The 18747-nt window shown below is 34.0% G+C and overlaps 1 protein-coding gene across 1 annotated transcript in view; it reads right to left on the bottom strand.

Moving 5' to 3' along the window:
* LOC132744200 (uncharacterized) overlaps nt 1-18307 on the bottom strand; it is a 32571-nt gene extending 14264 nt beyond the window's left edge. Inside the window, exons 1-3 of the mRNA XM_060732823.1 lie at nt 17866-18307; nt 7686-7757; nt 4543-4888 (exon numbers count right to left, since the gene is read on the bottom strand). Of these exons, the coding sequence (XP_060588806.1) occupies nt 4543-4888; nt 7686-7757; nt 17866-18267 (820 nt within the window). The 5' untranslated portion in view covers nt 18268-18307. The remainder of the gene's footprint in view (nt 1-4542; nt 4889-7685; nt 7758-17865) is intronic.
* Nucleotides 18308-18747: the final 440 nt, after the last annotated feature.

Below are 18747 nucleotides of genomic sequence, written 5' to 3'. Positions count from 1 at the left end.
TTTGCACTACGATATTATTTACATACTGCCTTATCCAAGTTGCCAACACGACTATAAATACAGTTATATTCCCATTGCTTACATACTGTAATCATGCAACTGACAGACGCTGTGCATATCGTTATATCCCACTTGCCGACAGAAGCCTTATAAAATGTTATTTCCCACTTGCAGACAGAAGCTATACATACCTATAAATTCAACTTGCCAAAAGAAGCTCTATTTTTATCGTTATTTTGGCCGTCTGAAGCTATACTTATCGTTATATTAATTTTAGCCGAAAGAAGCTATATATACCGTTATATTTAACTTGCCGACCGAATTATACATATCGTTATACTCAACTTGCCGACAAAAGCCATATATACTGTTATATCCAACTTGCTGACATAAGCTATATATACCATAACATCCTTCTTGCTGACAGAAGCTAGGCATATCATTTTATTCAACTTGCAGATAGAAGCTATATAAGATGTTACATCCAACTTGCCGACATAAACTATATATACCGTTATACACAAGCTATGCATACTGTCATAAGAAGCTATATATATATCGTGATATTCAACTTGCCGACAGGTGATATACATACAACCTTTATATTCCACTTAACGTTTAGCTTGCACATATTACCGTTATATCCAATTATCCGACACAAATCTCTGTTTAGAAGTTACCACTAACATGTGCTGTATGATAACAGTTGTCATATTAGCGTGCTGTGTGATAACAGTAACCAACAGTGTGCTGTGTGATGACAGTAACCATAAAAGTGTACTGTATTATAACAGTAACCATAAAAGTGCAATGTATTATAACAGTAGCCATAAAAAGGTACTGTATGACAACAGTAACCATAAAAGTGTGCTATATGACAACAGTTACCATAAAAGTGTGCTGTATGATAACATTGACCATAAAAGTGTGCTGTATGATAACAGTTACAAATAAATGTGCTATATGACAACAGTGATAATAAAAGTGTGATGTATGATAACAGTGACCATAAAATTGTGCTGTATGATAACAGTTACGATAAAAATGTGCTACATGAAAACAGTGACAATAAAAGTGTGATGTATGATAACAGTAACCATAAAAGTGTGAGTGCTGTGTGATGACAGTAACCATAAAAGTGTACGGTATTATAACAGTAACCATAAAAGTTAAAAGTGTGCTGTATGACAACAGTAACCATAAAGGTGTGCTGTATGACAACAGTGACAATAAAAGTGTGATGTATGATAACAGTGACCATAAAAGAGTGCTGTATGATAACAGTTACCATAAAAGTGTGCTGTATGAAAACAGTGACAGTATGATAACAGTGACCATAAAAGTGTGCTGTATGATAACAGTTACAATAAAAGTGTGGTGTATGATACCAGTAACCATAAAAGTGTGGTGTATGATAACAGTTACAATAAAAGTGTGGTGTACGATAACAGTAACCATAAAAGTGTGCTGTATGACAACAGTGACAATAAAAGTGTGATGTATGATAACAGTGACCATAAAAGAGTGTTGTATGATAACAGTTACCATAAAAGTGTGCTGTATGAAAACACTGACGGTATGATAACAGTGACCATAAAAGTGTGTGTATGATAACAGTGACCATAAAAGTGTGCTTTATGATAACAGTTACAATAAAAGTGTGGTGTATGATACCAGTAACCATAAAAGTGTTGTGTATGATAACAGTTACAATAAAAGTGTGGTGTAGGATAACAGTCACAATAAAAGTGTGCTGTATGATAACAGTAAAAAAAACGTGGTCTATGATAATAGTGACCATAAAAGTGTGCTGTACGATAACAGTTACAATACAAGTGTGGTGTATGATAACAGTTACAATAAAAGTGTGGTGTACGATAACAGTGACAATAAAAATGTGATATATGATAACAGTTACAATAAAAAGTGTGCAGTATGATAACAGTGACCATAAAATTGTGCTCTATAAAAGTGACATTGACAAGAAAAGTGTGATGTATGATAACAGTGACAATAAAAATGTGCTGCATGATAACAGTGACCATAAAAGTGTGCTGTATTTTAACAGTAACAATAAAACAGTGATGTATGATAACAGTAACCATAAAAGTAAAAAGTGTGCTGTATGACAACAGTAACCATAAAAGTGTGCTGTATGATAACATTGACCATAAAAGTGTGCTGTATGATAACAGTAACAATAAAGTGTGTGTATGATAACAGTGACAATAAAAGTGTGATGCATGATAACAGTGACCATAAAAGAGTGCTGTATGATAGCAGTTACCATAAAAGTTTGCTGTATGAAAACAGTGCAAATAAAAGTGTGATGTATGATAACAGTGACCATAAAAGTGTGCTGTATGATAACAGTGACAATAAATGTGTGCTGTATAATAAAAGTGACAATAAAAGTGTGATGCATGATAACAGTTACCATAAAAGTGTGCTGTATGAAAACAGTGACAGTATGATAAAAGTGACCATAAAAGTGTGTGTATGATAACAGTGACAATAAATGTGTGCTGTATAATAAAAGTGACACTAAAAGTGTGATTTATGATAACAGTGATAATAAAAGTGTGATTATGATAACAGTTACCATAAAAGTGTGCTGTATGATAACAGTTACAATACAAATGTGGTGTATGATAACAGTGACACTTGTTAAGTTTCATTAAAATATTTTCACTATTTTGAGTCTATTTGTTGCCACAACAACCGATATTTTTCAACATAGGAAGAAGAAAAGGAGATATTATTTCCAGACTACCATCTACCCATATTTTAAGTTAAAATATTTTTTGGTACATTTTGCGTTATCATGGATCCAGTTTTGTGAACGGACATTATTGTAAATTTTAACCAAAAGAAAGAAAACTAGAAAAATAAAATTATCCATGCGGACGGCACTTACGAAACAAATTTTTGTTTGCCATTGTTGTTGTCTTTTTTGGTACACATGCGTTTCTGCTGGTTTTCTTTTACGAAAATAATTCATTATGCCGAAAGTAAGCAATCAACAGTGCCTTGAAACGTCTGATTATTCATACCGGCGTCAAAGGCCTCTAACAACTTTTGTTGTGCGGTGTTTATCAATGAAATTACATCATATAAGTATACTCAAGGGTGATCCTTCATTTGTGTACATTATTCTCAAATAACAAAAAGTTTTTTATGTAAATAATAAATGAGTAAGTATTTCCTATTTAAACGGGTTGTATAGTTAATTATAAAGTGTAAAACGTTGACAGTTCATTTCAAGACTTTTAACGAGCATGTTTAAGACACAAGACAGAAAGAAACCGTTCCGTTTAGTTGTAATTATAAAAGGTCCTGTCTGTTATAAATAAGGTTTTGGGGCGTCCGTGGCCGAGTGGTTAAGGTCGTTGACTTCAAACCACTTGCCCCTCACCGCTGTGGGTTCGAATCCCGACAGGGACTTTGGATTCTTTCATGTGGTCTTCCTCCACCAGTAAAGCTGGAACGTCGCGATATGACCTATACTGTGTCGATGTGACGTAAAACACAAAACAAAACAAAAATAAATAAGGTTGTTACCACACTAAAGTGAGATTTCATATATGTATATAATTATGCTTCTTAAACGATTTTCAAACATCGAAGAATATGTAAAATATGTACTGCAAATATTTGTCCACATTATATGTAATCATTAAAATATATGCATTCATTTCTGATTGAAAAAATAACTTAGGCTTTATAGGAAATAAATTTCAAATTACCGGTACCTCCCTCTATTTACATGAAATGGAAATTTGGTAATTTCTTTGCAAATAATGTTTTTTGAAACTTACAATATTGATAAACCTTCATTTGAGCATTATATTTATGATATAAAACCATAATAAATGAGTTAAAGGATCTTTAAAATTATTCAATAGTTATTTATCACTCGTATCATCCACGGGATTGATTGATGTGCATGTATCTTTTGACAAATTACACACAAATGTTATAAATTTCCGTTACATTATAGATACTGCGGCGCATTTTCAGATTTTCTTGAAGTTGCTTGTGACTTAAAACCTAGAAATATTGTAGATTTTCATTTAATATTTACCGCAAGATATTCGATTTGTTATATTTGCAAAATGGAAGGAATCGATTATAAACAAAAGAGACAATTTTCGTTTTTCTTAAACACTGTTATATTGTTAATATTTCTAGCAATGACAATGGTCTGGAAACGGAATTATCTACCATATCAAACAAACAAACAAGCAGAGATTTATGAAGTTTGTCGAAGCAATTTACGAAACAATAAACGAATTGAAAACGTCAGGAAGAATTGTTTGTATTCATTGATTTATAGAATTATTGCTGTTGACTTGAAAACTTTTAATCCCAAAAGGTTTCATAGTAGTACAGTCCCTGGGGACCGTTTGTATGCAAAAAAAGGTCCATGGATATAGTATTTGTTAGTATTCTAGTATATTATTTTCTCAGCCTTTCTAAAGATATCTCAATAATGTAGAATTCATTAAACAATAAAATATTTAAGCTTAAAACATAACAAACCTGTCCCTTGCCGTCTTTTGATCTCATCAACGTCTCTCTTCACATCAGTTACATTTGCCATTATGTCTTCAAGGTTTCTCTTCACTGCAGTATCATTTTCTGTTACGTCTTTTTTCACACCAGTTACATTTCCTTTTACGTCTTCAAGGTCTTTCTTCGCGTACGATGCATTTTCTTTCACGGCTATCATTTCATGTTTAAGACGGTCAACACCATCTTCATAGTCCTTCCACTTTTTTATTTCTTTCTGTATCCTTCTCTCTTCTTCCAGATCAAGAGGGCAAGTTTTGAATTCGGCAATTGTTTGCTGAATATTCAAAGCTGAAGAACTTTGACGCATAAGTATCTATAACCGGAATTAAATAACAACTTTATCATTTAAGTTTGGATGTTTGATCTTTTTAAGTGTTTATCAAAGATGTTGAACCAACAATTTATATGTTTATGAAAGTATTATACATGAAAAACAAAATGTACTGAACATGAATCATGATGGCTCTACTTATTATAAAGGCTCTTGATAACAAGGGCAAATTAACACTGTTTACTATAAATGGAAAACAGATATTAAGTCTTTATCTTTTACTGATATCACAAAGGTCATATCTGCATCTGAAATCGTGCAAATGTAAAAGCGTTTATGGGTTGTTATTACTGAGAAAATTTATTAGTAATTGAAGATTTAACTGGTGGCTATAAAAAGCTATAGGTGTGTTTGGAAGTAAGTGGTTTCTATGATAGTCAATGTTTGATTCCTCGATTAAAAATCAATAGTTTTTCTATGGAAAGTTTAATGGTAGCTAAGAAAATAAAAATGGTTCCTATGGAAATATGGAAAGTCACTGTATGCTCCGGAAAACAATAAATGCAATGAAAGGCAATAGCTTCTAAAGAAGTGACAGGTTGATAAAAAATTCATTTGATTTTGGAAATCACTGCTTGCTTAATTTTACATCAATAATTGACGAAAATTACTTGTTGCTAATAAACACAAGTTTTGTTTAGGAAAAAGAACGGCTGATATGGAATTGGCTTGTTGCTAAAGAATGGTTGTTTTTGAAGTCACTGGTTACTCTGGAAAGTCAGTGATACCTCATGAGATCACTAATTACTTTGGAAATTCAATTGCTGCTACAGAAATAACTGAAGAAAATAGTTGCTATCAAAGTCACTGATGGCTGTAAAGTAACGATTGTTGATCAACTGGTTGCTATTAAATTTAAGCACCAGTAAGAACAACCATGACCCCAAGGCATGGCAAATTTAACACCAGGGACGTCTTCTAAACCTTTTTTCCTGTAAAATATCTAAGATATCTCATTGACGCACTCAAAGTACAAGAAAACCTAAAAATTGTGACGCACTGAATGTACAGGGAACCTGAAATATTTAATCACTGAATGTACTGGAAGACCTGGAAATTTGGAAGCGCTGTAATGACTAGAAACATCAAAATTTGGTAACATTAAAAGTACTTAAAACCTAAAAATAGTAAAGAGTATTGCACTGTAGATACTGGGAACCCTTAAATCGTGGTTTTTTAATTACTTGAATCCTGAAAATACGAAAGCACTGAATGAACGGAAAACCTGAAAATTGTAAAACACTATAACGCATTTAAATTTACCGAAAACTGTGACATACTGGAATTATTGAAAATTGTGATGCACGAATAACTGGACACCTGAAAGTGTAACGCACTGAAATAATTGGTTATGAAAACTGCGAAGGACTGGAATATCTGATACTTGTGAATTATAACGCACTGAAATAACTTGAAATCGAAAATAAGAAAGAAAGAAATAGACACAAGAAAATCGTTAAACACTGAAAGGATTTGACAACTGAAACTCGTGAAACACTGAAAGTACATGACACCTGAAAATCGAGAAACACTAATGGTACTAGACACCTGTAAACCGTGAAACACTGAAGGAACTTGACACCTTAAAATCGTGAAACACTAGAGGTACTAGACACCTGAAAATCGTGAAACACTGAAAGAATTTGGCACCTGAAAATCGTGAAACACTTAAAGAACTTGGCACCTGTAAATCGTGAAACACTGAAAGCACTTGACACCTGAAATCGTTAAACACTGAAAGTACTTGACCCCTGAAAATCGTGAAACACTGAAAGCACTTTATACCTGAAAATCGTGAAACACTGAATGTACTCGACACCTTAAAATCATGAAACACTGAAAGTATTTGACACCTGAAAACCATGAAACACTGAAATCACTTGACATTGATAATCGTGACGCACTCAAAGTATTGATACTTGAAAATCGCGAAATGACACCGAAAATTGTGAAACACGGAAAGTACTTGATACCTAAAAAACGTGGGGCACGGAAAGTACTTGCCACTGAAAATCGAAAAATACTGAAAGTATTTGACACCTTAAAATCGTGAAGTACTGAATGCACTTGACACCTGAAAAGCGTGACGCTCTCAAAGTATTGATACTTGAAAGTGTCAATGTTTCTTAAGTCTAAATACACCAAGCTTTTGCAGTGATAAGTCAAAATAATTCACATTGTGTTGGAGATTTCCAAAATTTACAAACATTATTTTCCAATTAAATGAACCATAGTCTAAAATATTTGAAATTCCTACATAGATCGAATTGGACATTTTAACAGAAATAACCTAAGAGAGGTAAGCTCAAAATTGTATTTTGCTTTTTTGCGTTGCTTTTGTCAATATTTTGTCGTTTTATACGGTTAGAATATTTGTTCTGGAAGCAACAGAGACCTACTACAAACGGAACAATAATCCGAAAAATTATTTCCAATCCCGTCATGTCTTAAAGCCTCAATGGTGTCCCTTAAATAGAGCGAGAAGTGCTGTAAATAATTCCAATACTCAAATGTCTCCATGGGGAAATTGGCTCATTTGAAATTCTTTGCTTTTTTGACGTACATGGAGCGTCAAACATGTATACTTATAAATGTTTGACGCTACATGTTTATATGGATTATGATGTTATATGATTCATTAAATTTGTATTTTATATCCCATATGTTTACATTTTTTAAGAATATATTACATACCGTATATAATACTCTTTCTTCATTTAAAAATAGATTGAAAGGTTACAAAGATATCAATAATACTATAAAAGGGAAATGTGCTCACCTGTTCAATATCATTCCACCAAGCTGTAAAATCATTTTGTTGTATTGCAGTCGTTGTTGATATAAGACTTATCTGAAATAAAAAACAATATGATTCACATGAAATATGAGTTCAAATTACTGAATCAAAAGTAACAAAAGCAAGCCCCCTCCAGACCACCCACTACCCCACTTCTAAAACAAACGAACCAACAACAACACAAACCATTTTGTCACGGGAGACATTTATAATTTTGAATATGAAAGTAAGGCAGAATTGTTGTACACATTGTGGTCGAAATGATATGAGTATTAATCCTGATAAATGTAATGTCATGCACTTTCGAACAGAGTCTATGACGCGATCAGAACTTGAATTTAGATGTGGTGAACATATTATTTCTTATTCTGACAAATATACATATCTGGGATTGTTAATTAACGAGTATTTAGATTTTATTATAACAGCTAAAATGGTGGCTCAGAGCGCTAGTCGTGCCCTCGGTCTACTTATTGCCAAATGCAAAGTTATTGGTGGTCTACCTAATGAGGTTTTTACCAAATTATATGACTCTGTTGTATGGCCGGTTATTGCATACGGAGCTGCTATATGGGGTCATAAAATTATTCCTGTATTGCAGCAGTGCAACATTTTTTCTTGGTGTTGGGAAATACACACCAAGAGCAGCTGTTTCTGGTAATATCGGATGGGTGCCGCCACATGTACGGCAATGGAAGTCATTAGTCAATTTTTGGGACCGTCTCTCATTTACCAATACTACAAGAATAGATAAGCGAATTGCGCTATGGGCCTCCTGTAAGTCAGTCAAATGTAAAAACTGGTATTTTTCGGTACGTAAACAGTTGAATGAGTTAGACCTGTCAATATATAATGATGTATCCATGCCTATATCCAAGAGTGATATTGTTAAAGATGTAGAAGAACGTATGTTTGCTAAGTTTAAAAAAGAGTGGTTAGATAAAATTAATGCACCCACGGGCTCATCAGGTAGAGGCCGGAATAAATTACGGACATATTGTATATTTAAAGAAAAATATTGTGTTGAACCTTTTTGTACAATGATTTTGCCTGTGATCCACAGATCAGCTTTTAGCAAATTTAGATGTGGTGTGGCACCAATTCGTATAGAAACCGGAAGATTTGAAAATCTCCATATGTCCGTTTTGTCATGTGGTAGAGGATGAAACTCATGTAATACTAGAATGTCAGTTATACAATGATTTAAGAAATGTACTTTTTAAACAAGCTGCAGTTGTTGTTCACAATTTTATCAACCTAAATAGTGATGAGAAATTAAAAGTTATATTCAGTAATACTAATGTAATATGAGTTAGTGCCAAAACCTGCTTTCAGATACTACAAAGAAGGAATTTGTTTATGTGTAAATAGGATGTTTTAATCCTGTTATTAAAGTAGTAGAAATGTAACGATAGTAGTGTACATAGTACATAATTTTTAACAGCAATTAGTTTTAAATCTTATAATTGAAGATGTAAAACAGATATTTTTGTTTTATTTTGGTTATGAAGGAAGATTTAACTGTGGCAATGATATAGCAGTACATTGCCACAGTGTATCGACATTGAATATTAAGACATATTGAGTAAAGGCTTGATCTAAATGGTTGATTTTAAGGCTGGGTTTAATGTAGTTTGTTTGTACCCTACAAATTGTATCTACACTGGCACACAAATGTATCATGCTGTAAGGCGATCATCCTAGACAGTCAAATATATTTAACAAACCAATTATTGTTAAAATTATTCCTTATACTGTCATCTAAGGTGTGCAGAATAATGTCCTTTCAAGCACCATGTTCTTCCATGTACTTATTTGGTTATGCATCATGTACAATCTTGTATTTATTGGGACACATACCATGTTCAATCATCTACTTATTGGGTCACACATCATGCACAATTTTGTACCTTGGGTTACACACCATGTTCAATCATGTACTTTTAAGATCACACATTTAGCATAATCATGTACTTATTCGAATATATTAGGTCACACACCTTATACTCCATGATAATTTCCCATTCATTTTGGAACATCATTACTCTTTTACTGCATAATTATAATTATACAGCAATGCTGGGTACATGTATGCTGCACTAAACTTACGCTTTTGTATGAACAGGGTGGCTATTTGGCCTCACTCACATATCAAGTTAATTGCAGTTGTATTGTCACAAATATTCTGGTCATTATTTTTTAAGTATATTGATTTTTCATGAAGGAATAAGCAAAAATGTCTGTTATATATACATGTAACTTTGTTATAAACTAAATTTGTTTTCAGTTATAGAATATAATTTACTAGTATCATCGTGTTTTAAATATCTCCTATAAATCTATCGAGATTGGTCCAACATGTATTTTAGTATGATTGAATATTGTGATGTATTGTATATATGGCATGCTTTGAATGAGACAATAAACTAAATTATTTTTTTTTTAGATTTAAAACCCATTTTACGTCCACAGTAATTAGAACGATAGAATGTAAATTATGCCAAATTTATTTATACGTGTATTTAGTTATACAGGTTTTGTTTTCGACAAAATGCAGGGTATAAAACCCAAAGAGTACGTTATGTAGAGAACATCACAATAAACTTCTTACGAATGGGATATTATTTTAATAACTAACGAAGTTTAAAGCCCATACCAAGTAAAATGTAAAACATTTGATGGAAAAAGTACAAACGGAAAATCACTACAAAATTATGCAAAGCTAAGCTAAATCCCATCGTTTGTTCTTAAAGGTCAAGGTAATTTATTAGTCAAGATCAAGTTAAATATGGTATGTTTAAAGATTTTGTCAAAAGGGCTTTTGTGTTAAAGCATGACGAAAATCCATTTAGAAATTACAAAGTAATGTTAAAGTTTGCGGTTTTACACGTCCATACCACCAGGGACCAAATCATTGTCAAAACATCTCGGATTCTTTCAAGACTGCAGTAGTATCTCGGATTATTTCATGACGACAGTAGAACCTTACATCAAATCGACATAAAAGCTCGGATTTTTCATGACGCCAGTAAAAGCTCCCATTGTTTAATGACGGCAATAAATGCTTGGATTGTCACATGACGGAAGTAAAATCTCGGATTGTTTCATGTAGGCAGTAATATCACGGATTATGTAATGACTGTAGTTATACCTCGATTTATTTCATGATGGCAGTAATATCTCGTACTGTTTTATGACGGCAGCAGTTTCTTGGACTGTTTTATGACGGCAGTACTATACCGGATTTTTTCATGACGATACTATGTCTATGATTATTTAATGACGACAGTAATATGGCGGATTATTTCATGAAATCTCGGTATGTGTCATGACGGTAGTTAAATCTCGGTATGTGTCATGACGGTAGTAAAATCTCGGTATGTGTCATGACGGTAGTAAAATCTCGGTATGTGTCATGACGGTAGTAAAATCTCGGTATGTGTCATGACGGTAGTAAAATCTCGGTATGTGTCATGACGGCAGTAAAATCTCGGTATGTGTCATGACGGTAGTAAAATCTCGGTATGTGTCATGACGGTAGTAAAATCTCGGTATGTGTCATGACGGTAGTAAAATCTCGGTATGTGTCATGACGGTAGTAAAATCTCGGTATGTGTCATGACGGTAGTAAAATCTCGGTATGTGTCATGACGGTAGTAAAATCTCGGTATGTGTCATGACGGTAGTACAATCTCGGTATGTGTCATGACGGTAGTTAAATCTCGGTATGTGTCATGACGGTAGTAAAATCTCGGTATGTGTCATGACGGTAGTACAATCTCGGTAAGTGTCATGACGGTAGTTAAATCTCGGTAAGTGTCATGGCGATAGTAAAATCACGGTATGTGTCATGACGGTAGTTAAATCTCGGTATGTGTCATGACGGTAGTAAAATCTCGGTATGTGTCATGACGGTAGTAAAATCTCGGTATGTGTCATGACGGTAGTAAAATCTCGGTATGTGTCATGACGGCAGTAAAATCTCGGTATGTGTCATGACGGTAGTACAATCTCGGTATGTGTCATGACGGCAGTAAAATCTCGGTATGTGTCATGACGGCAGTAAAATCTCGGTATGTGTCATGACGGTAGTAAAATCTCGGTATGTGTCATGACGGCAGTAAAATCTCGGTATGTGTCATGACGGCAGTAAAAATCTCGGTATGTGTCATGACGGCAGTAAATCTCGGTATGTGTCATGACGGTAGTAAAAATCTCGGTATGTGTCATGACGGCAGTAAAATCTCGGTATGTGTCATGACGGTAGTAAAATCTCGGTATGTGTCATGACGGTAGTAAAATCTCGGTATGTGTCATGACGGGCAGTAAAATCTCGGTATGTGTCATGACGGTAGTAAAATCTCGGTATGTGTCATGACGGTAGTAAAATCTCGGTATGTGTCATGACGGCAGTAAAATCTCGGTATGTGTCATGACGGTAGTTAAATCTCGGTATGTGTCATGACGGCAGTAAAATCTCGGTATGTGTCATGACGGTAGTAAAATCTCGGTATGTGTCATGACGGTAGTAAAATCTCGGTATGTGTCATGACGGCAGTAAAATCTCGGTATGTGTCATGACGGTAGTAAAATCTCGGTATGTGTCATGACGGTAGTTAAATCTCGGTATGTGTCATGACGGTAGTTAAATCTCGGTATGTGTCATGACGGTAGTAAAATCTCGGTATGTGTCATGACGGTAGTTAAATCTCGGTATGTGTCATGACGGCAGTAAAATCTCGGTATGTGTCATGACGGTAGTAAAATCGGTATCATGACGTAGTAAATCTCGTATGTCATGACGGTAGTAAAATCTCGGTATGTGTCATGACGGTAGTTAAATCTCGGTATGTGTCATGACGGTAGTAAAATCTCGGTATGTGTCATGACGGTAGTAAAATCTCGGTATGTGTCATGACGGTAGTAAAATCTCGGTATGTGTCATGACGGTAGTAAAATCTCGGTATGTGTCATGACGGTAGTAAAATCTCGGTATGTGTCATGACGGTAGTAAAATCTCGGTATGTGTCATGACGGTAGTTAAATCTCGGTATGTGTCATGACGGTAGTAAAATCTCGGTATGTGTCATGACGGTATTAAAACTTTGTTTTTTTTAATGACAACAGTTATATATTGGATTATTTCATAACAACAGTAATATCTCGGAATATTTCATGACCGCAGTATTATCTCGTATAATTTCATGACCGCAGTATTATCTAGAACTGTTTTATAGCGGACGTATTATCTCGGATTGTTTTTAATTGCAGTAATATCCCGGATTGTTTCATGACTGCAGAATTATCTCAGATTTTTTAATATCTCGGATTCGTTAATTTCTGCAGTAATTCATTATTTCATGACAACAGTATTATATCTGATTGTTTCATGACTGTATAGTAGTAATATATTAGCCTTTTTGATGGTAATAATATTAACTCGTATTATGTCGTGATTTATTATTAAATGACATAAATAATACTCTGCAGCAGAATGATGATTCTAAAAATTTCATCCGAAATGTCTCATGTTTCATGACGTCAGTATTATCTCGGACTATTTCATGACGCAGTATTATCTAAGACTGTTTTAAAGCGGTCGTTTTATCTCGGACTGTTTCATAACGGCAAAAATATTTTGGATTATTTCGTAACGGCCGTTTTTACTTTGATTTTGTCATGTTCGCAGTATCATCTCTGATTGCTTCATAACTGTAGTATTATCTCAGATTATTTCATGAGTGCAATATTATCTCGGATTGTTTCTTTATGGCTGTATTACCATGGATTATTTATTGTCGGCAGTAATGTCTCGGATTATTTCAATTCTGTAGTTATATCCCGAATTATTTTGTAGTCAAATCTCCGATTTTTTGATGACGGCAGTATTATCTCGGATTATTTCATGATAAAAGTAATATGTTAGATTAATTCATGACGGCAGTGTTAACTTGGATTATTTAATGATTGCAGTATTATCTCGGATTTTTTCATGACAGCAATCATATCTTAAACTGTTTCTTGACGATAGTATTATCTTGAATAATTTTATGACGACAGTATTATCTTGGATTAATTCATGACTGCAGTATTATCTCGGATTGTTTTCTAGCCTGGCATTATCTAAGATTGTTTCTTGACTTGACTGCAGTAATATCCCGCATTGTTTCCTGACTGCAGTATTATCTATGATTATTTCATGACGGCAGTATTATAATGGATTGTTTTTTGGTAATAGCAATTTCTCTGTTTGTTTCATGACAGCAGCAATTTCTCTGATTATTTCATGACGAAAGTATTATCTCTGATTGTTTCATGGCGGTAGAAATATCTCTGATTATCTCGTACTGTTCTATGTCAGCAGTATTATCTCGGATTGATTAATGACTGCACTTATATCTCGCATTTTTTTCATGGCGGCCGAATTATCTTATTTATTGTTTTATGACGGCAGTATTAACTCAAATTGATTCTTGGCGGCAGTCTTATCTTGGATTGTTTCATACCGGCATTATCATCTCGAATTGTTTCTTGGCAGCAGTATTATCTTTGATTGTTTCATGACGCAGTATTATCTCGGATTGTTTCTTGACGACAGTTTTAACTCGGATTGTTTTATGACTGCTGTTTTATCTTGGATTATTTTTATGATAGTAATCATATCTTTGCATATTTGATAAAAGTAATTTTTATAATGGCAGTCATGATTACTTGAAAAATTCCATCCGAAATGTCAGATAAAATTTTAAAAAATATTCATGTTAATGGCAGTATTATCTTGATATCTTGATGAGGGAAGTATTATCTTGGAATGTTTCATGGTGGCAGATTTTACTCGGAATGTTTCCATGACGTCACTTTCAGGTTTGATTGTTTTCTTATCTGCTGAATTATCTAGGATTGTTTTATGACGGACGTATTATCCCGGATGGTTTCATGAGGGACGTATTTTCTCGAATTGTTTTATGACGGCAATATTATCTCGGATTGTTATATGACCGCAGCAATATTTCGGATTATTTCTTGGTGTCAGTATCATCTCTGATCATTCATAACGGCAGTATTTCTCTAATTATGACTGCAGTTATATCTCGGATTGTTTCTTTGTGGACGTATTATCTTTGATGGTTAATGACGGCAGTATTATATTATCTCTTTTTGTTTTATATTGCAGTGTTATCTCTTATTGTTTCATGACTGCAGTATTATATCGGATTATTTCTTGACAGCAGTATTACCTCGGATTATTTCTAGACGGCGGTATTATCTCGGATTATTTCTTGACGTAAGTATTATCTCGGATTATTTCTTGACGGTAGTATTATTTCGGATTATTTCTTGACGGCAGTTTTATCTCGGATTATTTCTTGACGGCAGTATTATCTCGGGTTATTTCTTGACGGCAGAAATATCTCGGATTATTTCTTGACGGCAGTAATATCTCGTATTATTTCTTGACGGCAGCAAAATCTCGGATCATTTTTTGACGGCAGTAATATCTCGGATTATTTCTTGACGGTAGTATTATCTCGGATTATTTCTTGACGGCAGAATTATCTCGGATTATTTTTTGACGGCAGTATTATCTCGGATTATTTCATGACGGCAGTATTATCTCGGATTATTTCTTGACAGCAATATTATCTCGGATTATTTGACGGCAGTATTATCTCGGATTATTTACTGACGGCAGGATTATGTCGGATTATTTCTTGACGGCAGTATTATCTCGGATTATTTCTTGACGACAGTATTATCTCGGATTATTTCTTGACGGCCGTATTATATCGGATTATTTCTTGACGACAGTTTTTTCTCGGATTATGTCTTTATTATCTCGGATTATTTCTTGACGGTAGTATTATCTGGGATTATTTCTTGACGGCAGTATTATCTCGGATTATTTCTTGACGTCAGTATTACCTCGGATTATTTCTTGACGGCAGTATTATCTCGGATTATTTCTTGACAGCAGTATTACCTCGGATTATTTCTTGACAGCAGTTTTATCTCGGATTATTTCTTGACGGCAGTATTATCTCGGATTATTTCTTGACATCAGTATTACCTCAGATTATTTTTTGACAGCAGTATTACCTCGGATTATTTCTTGACGGCAGTATTACCTCAGATTATTTCTTGACAGCAGTATTACAACGGATTATTTCTTGAATTCAGTAATATCTCGGATTGTTTCTTGGAGGCAGTTTTAACTCGAATGTTTTATGACGGCAGTTTTATCTTGGATTATTTTGATGACAGTAGTAATATCTTAGCAGATTTGGTGAAAGTAATAACATCTCGTATTATGTCGTGATTGATTATATGTGATTAATAAAAACCCGGGGTTTTTCATGACAGTAATGATTACTCGAAAAATTTCATCCGAAATGTCGGATAAATTAAAAAAAAAATTCATGTTAACGGCTGTATAATCTTTGATTCTTTTATGTTCGCAGTATTATTTGATTGTTTCGTGAGGGAAGTATTTACTTGGAATATTTCATGGAGGCAGTTTCATCTCTATTTGTTTCATGACGTCAGTTTTATAACGCATTGTTTTCTTGACGTCAGTATTGTCTAGGATTCTTTTATGGTGGCAGTGTTATCTCGGATTGTTTCATGAGGGAAGTATTATCCCGTATTGTTTCAGTAGGGAAGTAATATCTCGGATTCTTTCAAAGTGACATTATTATCTCTAATTGTTTCATGAGGGAAGTATTATTTGTTATTGTTTCATGACGAAAGTATTATCTCAGATTTTTTCATTGTGGAAGAATAATATCTGATTGTTTTATAAAGGATGTATTATCTCGGACTGTTTTTTTAATGAAGGCAGTATAAGCTCGCATTATTTCATGACTGCAGTAATATTTCGGATTGTTTCATGATGGTAGTATTAGCTCGAATTATTTCATGACAGCAGTATCATCTCGAAATGATTCTTGATAGCATTATTGTCTTGGATTGTTGACGGCTGTATTATCTCGGATTGTTTCACGACACCAGTAATATCGTTTCTCTACGACAGGATTATCTCGTATTTTTTCATGCCGACAATTACCTCAGACTGTTTCATGATGTCAGTTTTATCTTGGGTGGTTTCTTAACGTCAATTATATTTCGGATTGTTTCATGACGTCAGTTTTATTTAATTATTTTATGAAAGTATCAATATCTTTGCCTATTTGATGATAGCAATATAACCTCGGATAATGCCGTGATGGATTACTTCATGACATGAATTAAAGCCCGGAATTTTAATGAAAGTAACGATAACTCGAAAAAAATGCATCGGATTTGTAGGATAAAAAATTCAATTCTTGTTTAAGATGTTCAAGTTTAAACCTTTACAGTACAACTGCACAGCTACTGTAAAGATATGCAACACACCGAATTAGTTCTTGTCTAGACAATATTAAAAGTTGTACTATTATATATGTTTTAAGTATGATGACTGATTCAATTATATTTAAGTTCAACTTAAGTGGCAGTATTTCATTGCTTTTAAAACACGTAGATATTTATATTGCCAATATATACATTTACTTTTATTCTTCTGTATTGCCAAGGCATGAATTTATAAAATTCTGGAAACAAAGTGATCCCTCGGAAGCATTTATCACAACAAAATAACATAATAATTGCAGACTCGGTTTGATTGAGTCTGTACATGAGGGATAATGAATAAGTGCAACATCCCTCATGCCCCCTAGCACCGCCTTGAGCGGTACTCAATTCTCAACACTTTATAGTGTTGGCATCAATGATCCCGAAGGACCAGAAAATATAACAACACTGAAGGGAAGTACGGGGCAACTTTTTACGGCTGCCACACGGCACTTGACACCTGCTGTTGTGAAGTACAAAATTCTGGAAACAAAGTGATCCCTCGGAAGCATTTATCACAACAAAATAACATAAGAATTGCAGACTCGGTTTGATTGAGTCTGTACACGAGGGATAATGAATAAGTGCAACATCCCTCACGGCCCCTAGCACCGGCTTGAGCGGTACTCAATTCTCAACACTTCATAGTGTTGGCATCAATGATCCCGAAGGACCAGAAAATATAACAACACTGAAGTGAAGTACGGGGCAACTTTTTACGGCTGCCACACGGCACTTGACACCTGCTGTTGTGCATTTCAAATATACTTACTTTATTTCGGAAATCCTTTAACCGACATATGTCTGCTTCCATTGTTACATCGGTTGGTGCTGGTGTTGCCCTCCAGTCAAATTTTTTATTTAATCCAAAACATTTCAGATTTCTAAGAAGACAAATAATCAGCGTGATGTCCAAATCTGACGAAGATGGGACTTCACCGCCCGCTGGAAACAACACGTCATATTGGACCTGGGTTATAACGCCGCGGCTTTTCAAACGTGTTATTGTTGACTTTTCTTGATTCAAGCACGCACTGAACGTTATGCATTGAGATGTCAGGGACTGGTCCAGTATAGTTCTCAATACAAGGAGGCCACCATCAATGACTAGTATTTGTAACCGAAACAAAAATAAGCGGTTATCTAGCGTCTGTGGCTGACCTCCGGTTGCCATTTCGTTTACTTCTTGATTTGTTACATCTGTTATAGCCACATCTGTAAATGATGAAACGTATAAGTTATTTTAAAGAATAAACAATTGCTTTAAACACTTCTTATACATGTAATTATGCTTAGAATCGTTATCATAATATAAACACTTTATGTTAATTATTTCGATATTTTAAAATGGAATTGTTGACAGATTGTGTTTCTGTCAAATTACTCAGATTAAGACTTTATTATTCTAATTCATTTAATACAACAATTACCTTTTTAAAGAGAAAATGATTCAATAATCATTTTATGTGATCAATATAAATAAATATCTAGTAAAAGAATTCAAAACTAAATAGAATATCATTTATTGTAGTCTGGGATAACAATTATATCCGTTTTGTTGAATTTTGGTTAGACAATAGTCGATGGTGACATAAAAATGATAAAACATAAACACTTCAACGTTATATTTTGTTCTAAAATTACAATTTATTGA

The sequence above is a fragment of the Ruditapes philippinarum genome, unplaced genomic scaffold (genome assembly GCF_026571515.1).
Source record: "Ruditapes philippinarum isolate M1 unplaced genomic scaffold, ASM2657151v2 ctg4910_1_1_1_1, whole genome shotgun sequence".
Classification (NCBI taxonomy): domain Eukaryota; kingdom Metazoa; phylum Mollusca; class Bivalvia; order Venerida; family Veneridae; genus Ruditapes; species Ruditapes philippinarum.
Note: the sequence above shows the minus strand (reverse complement) of the source record. Positions and strands in the feature narration are given on the sequence as shown.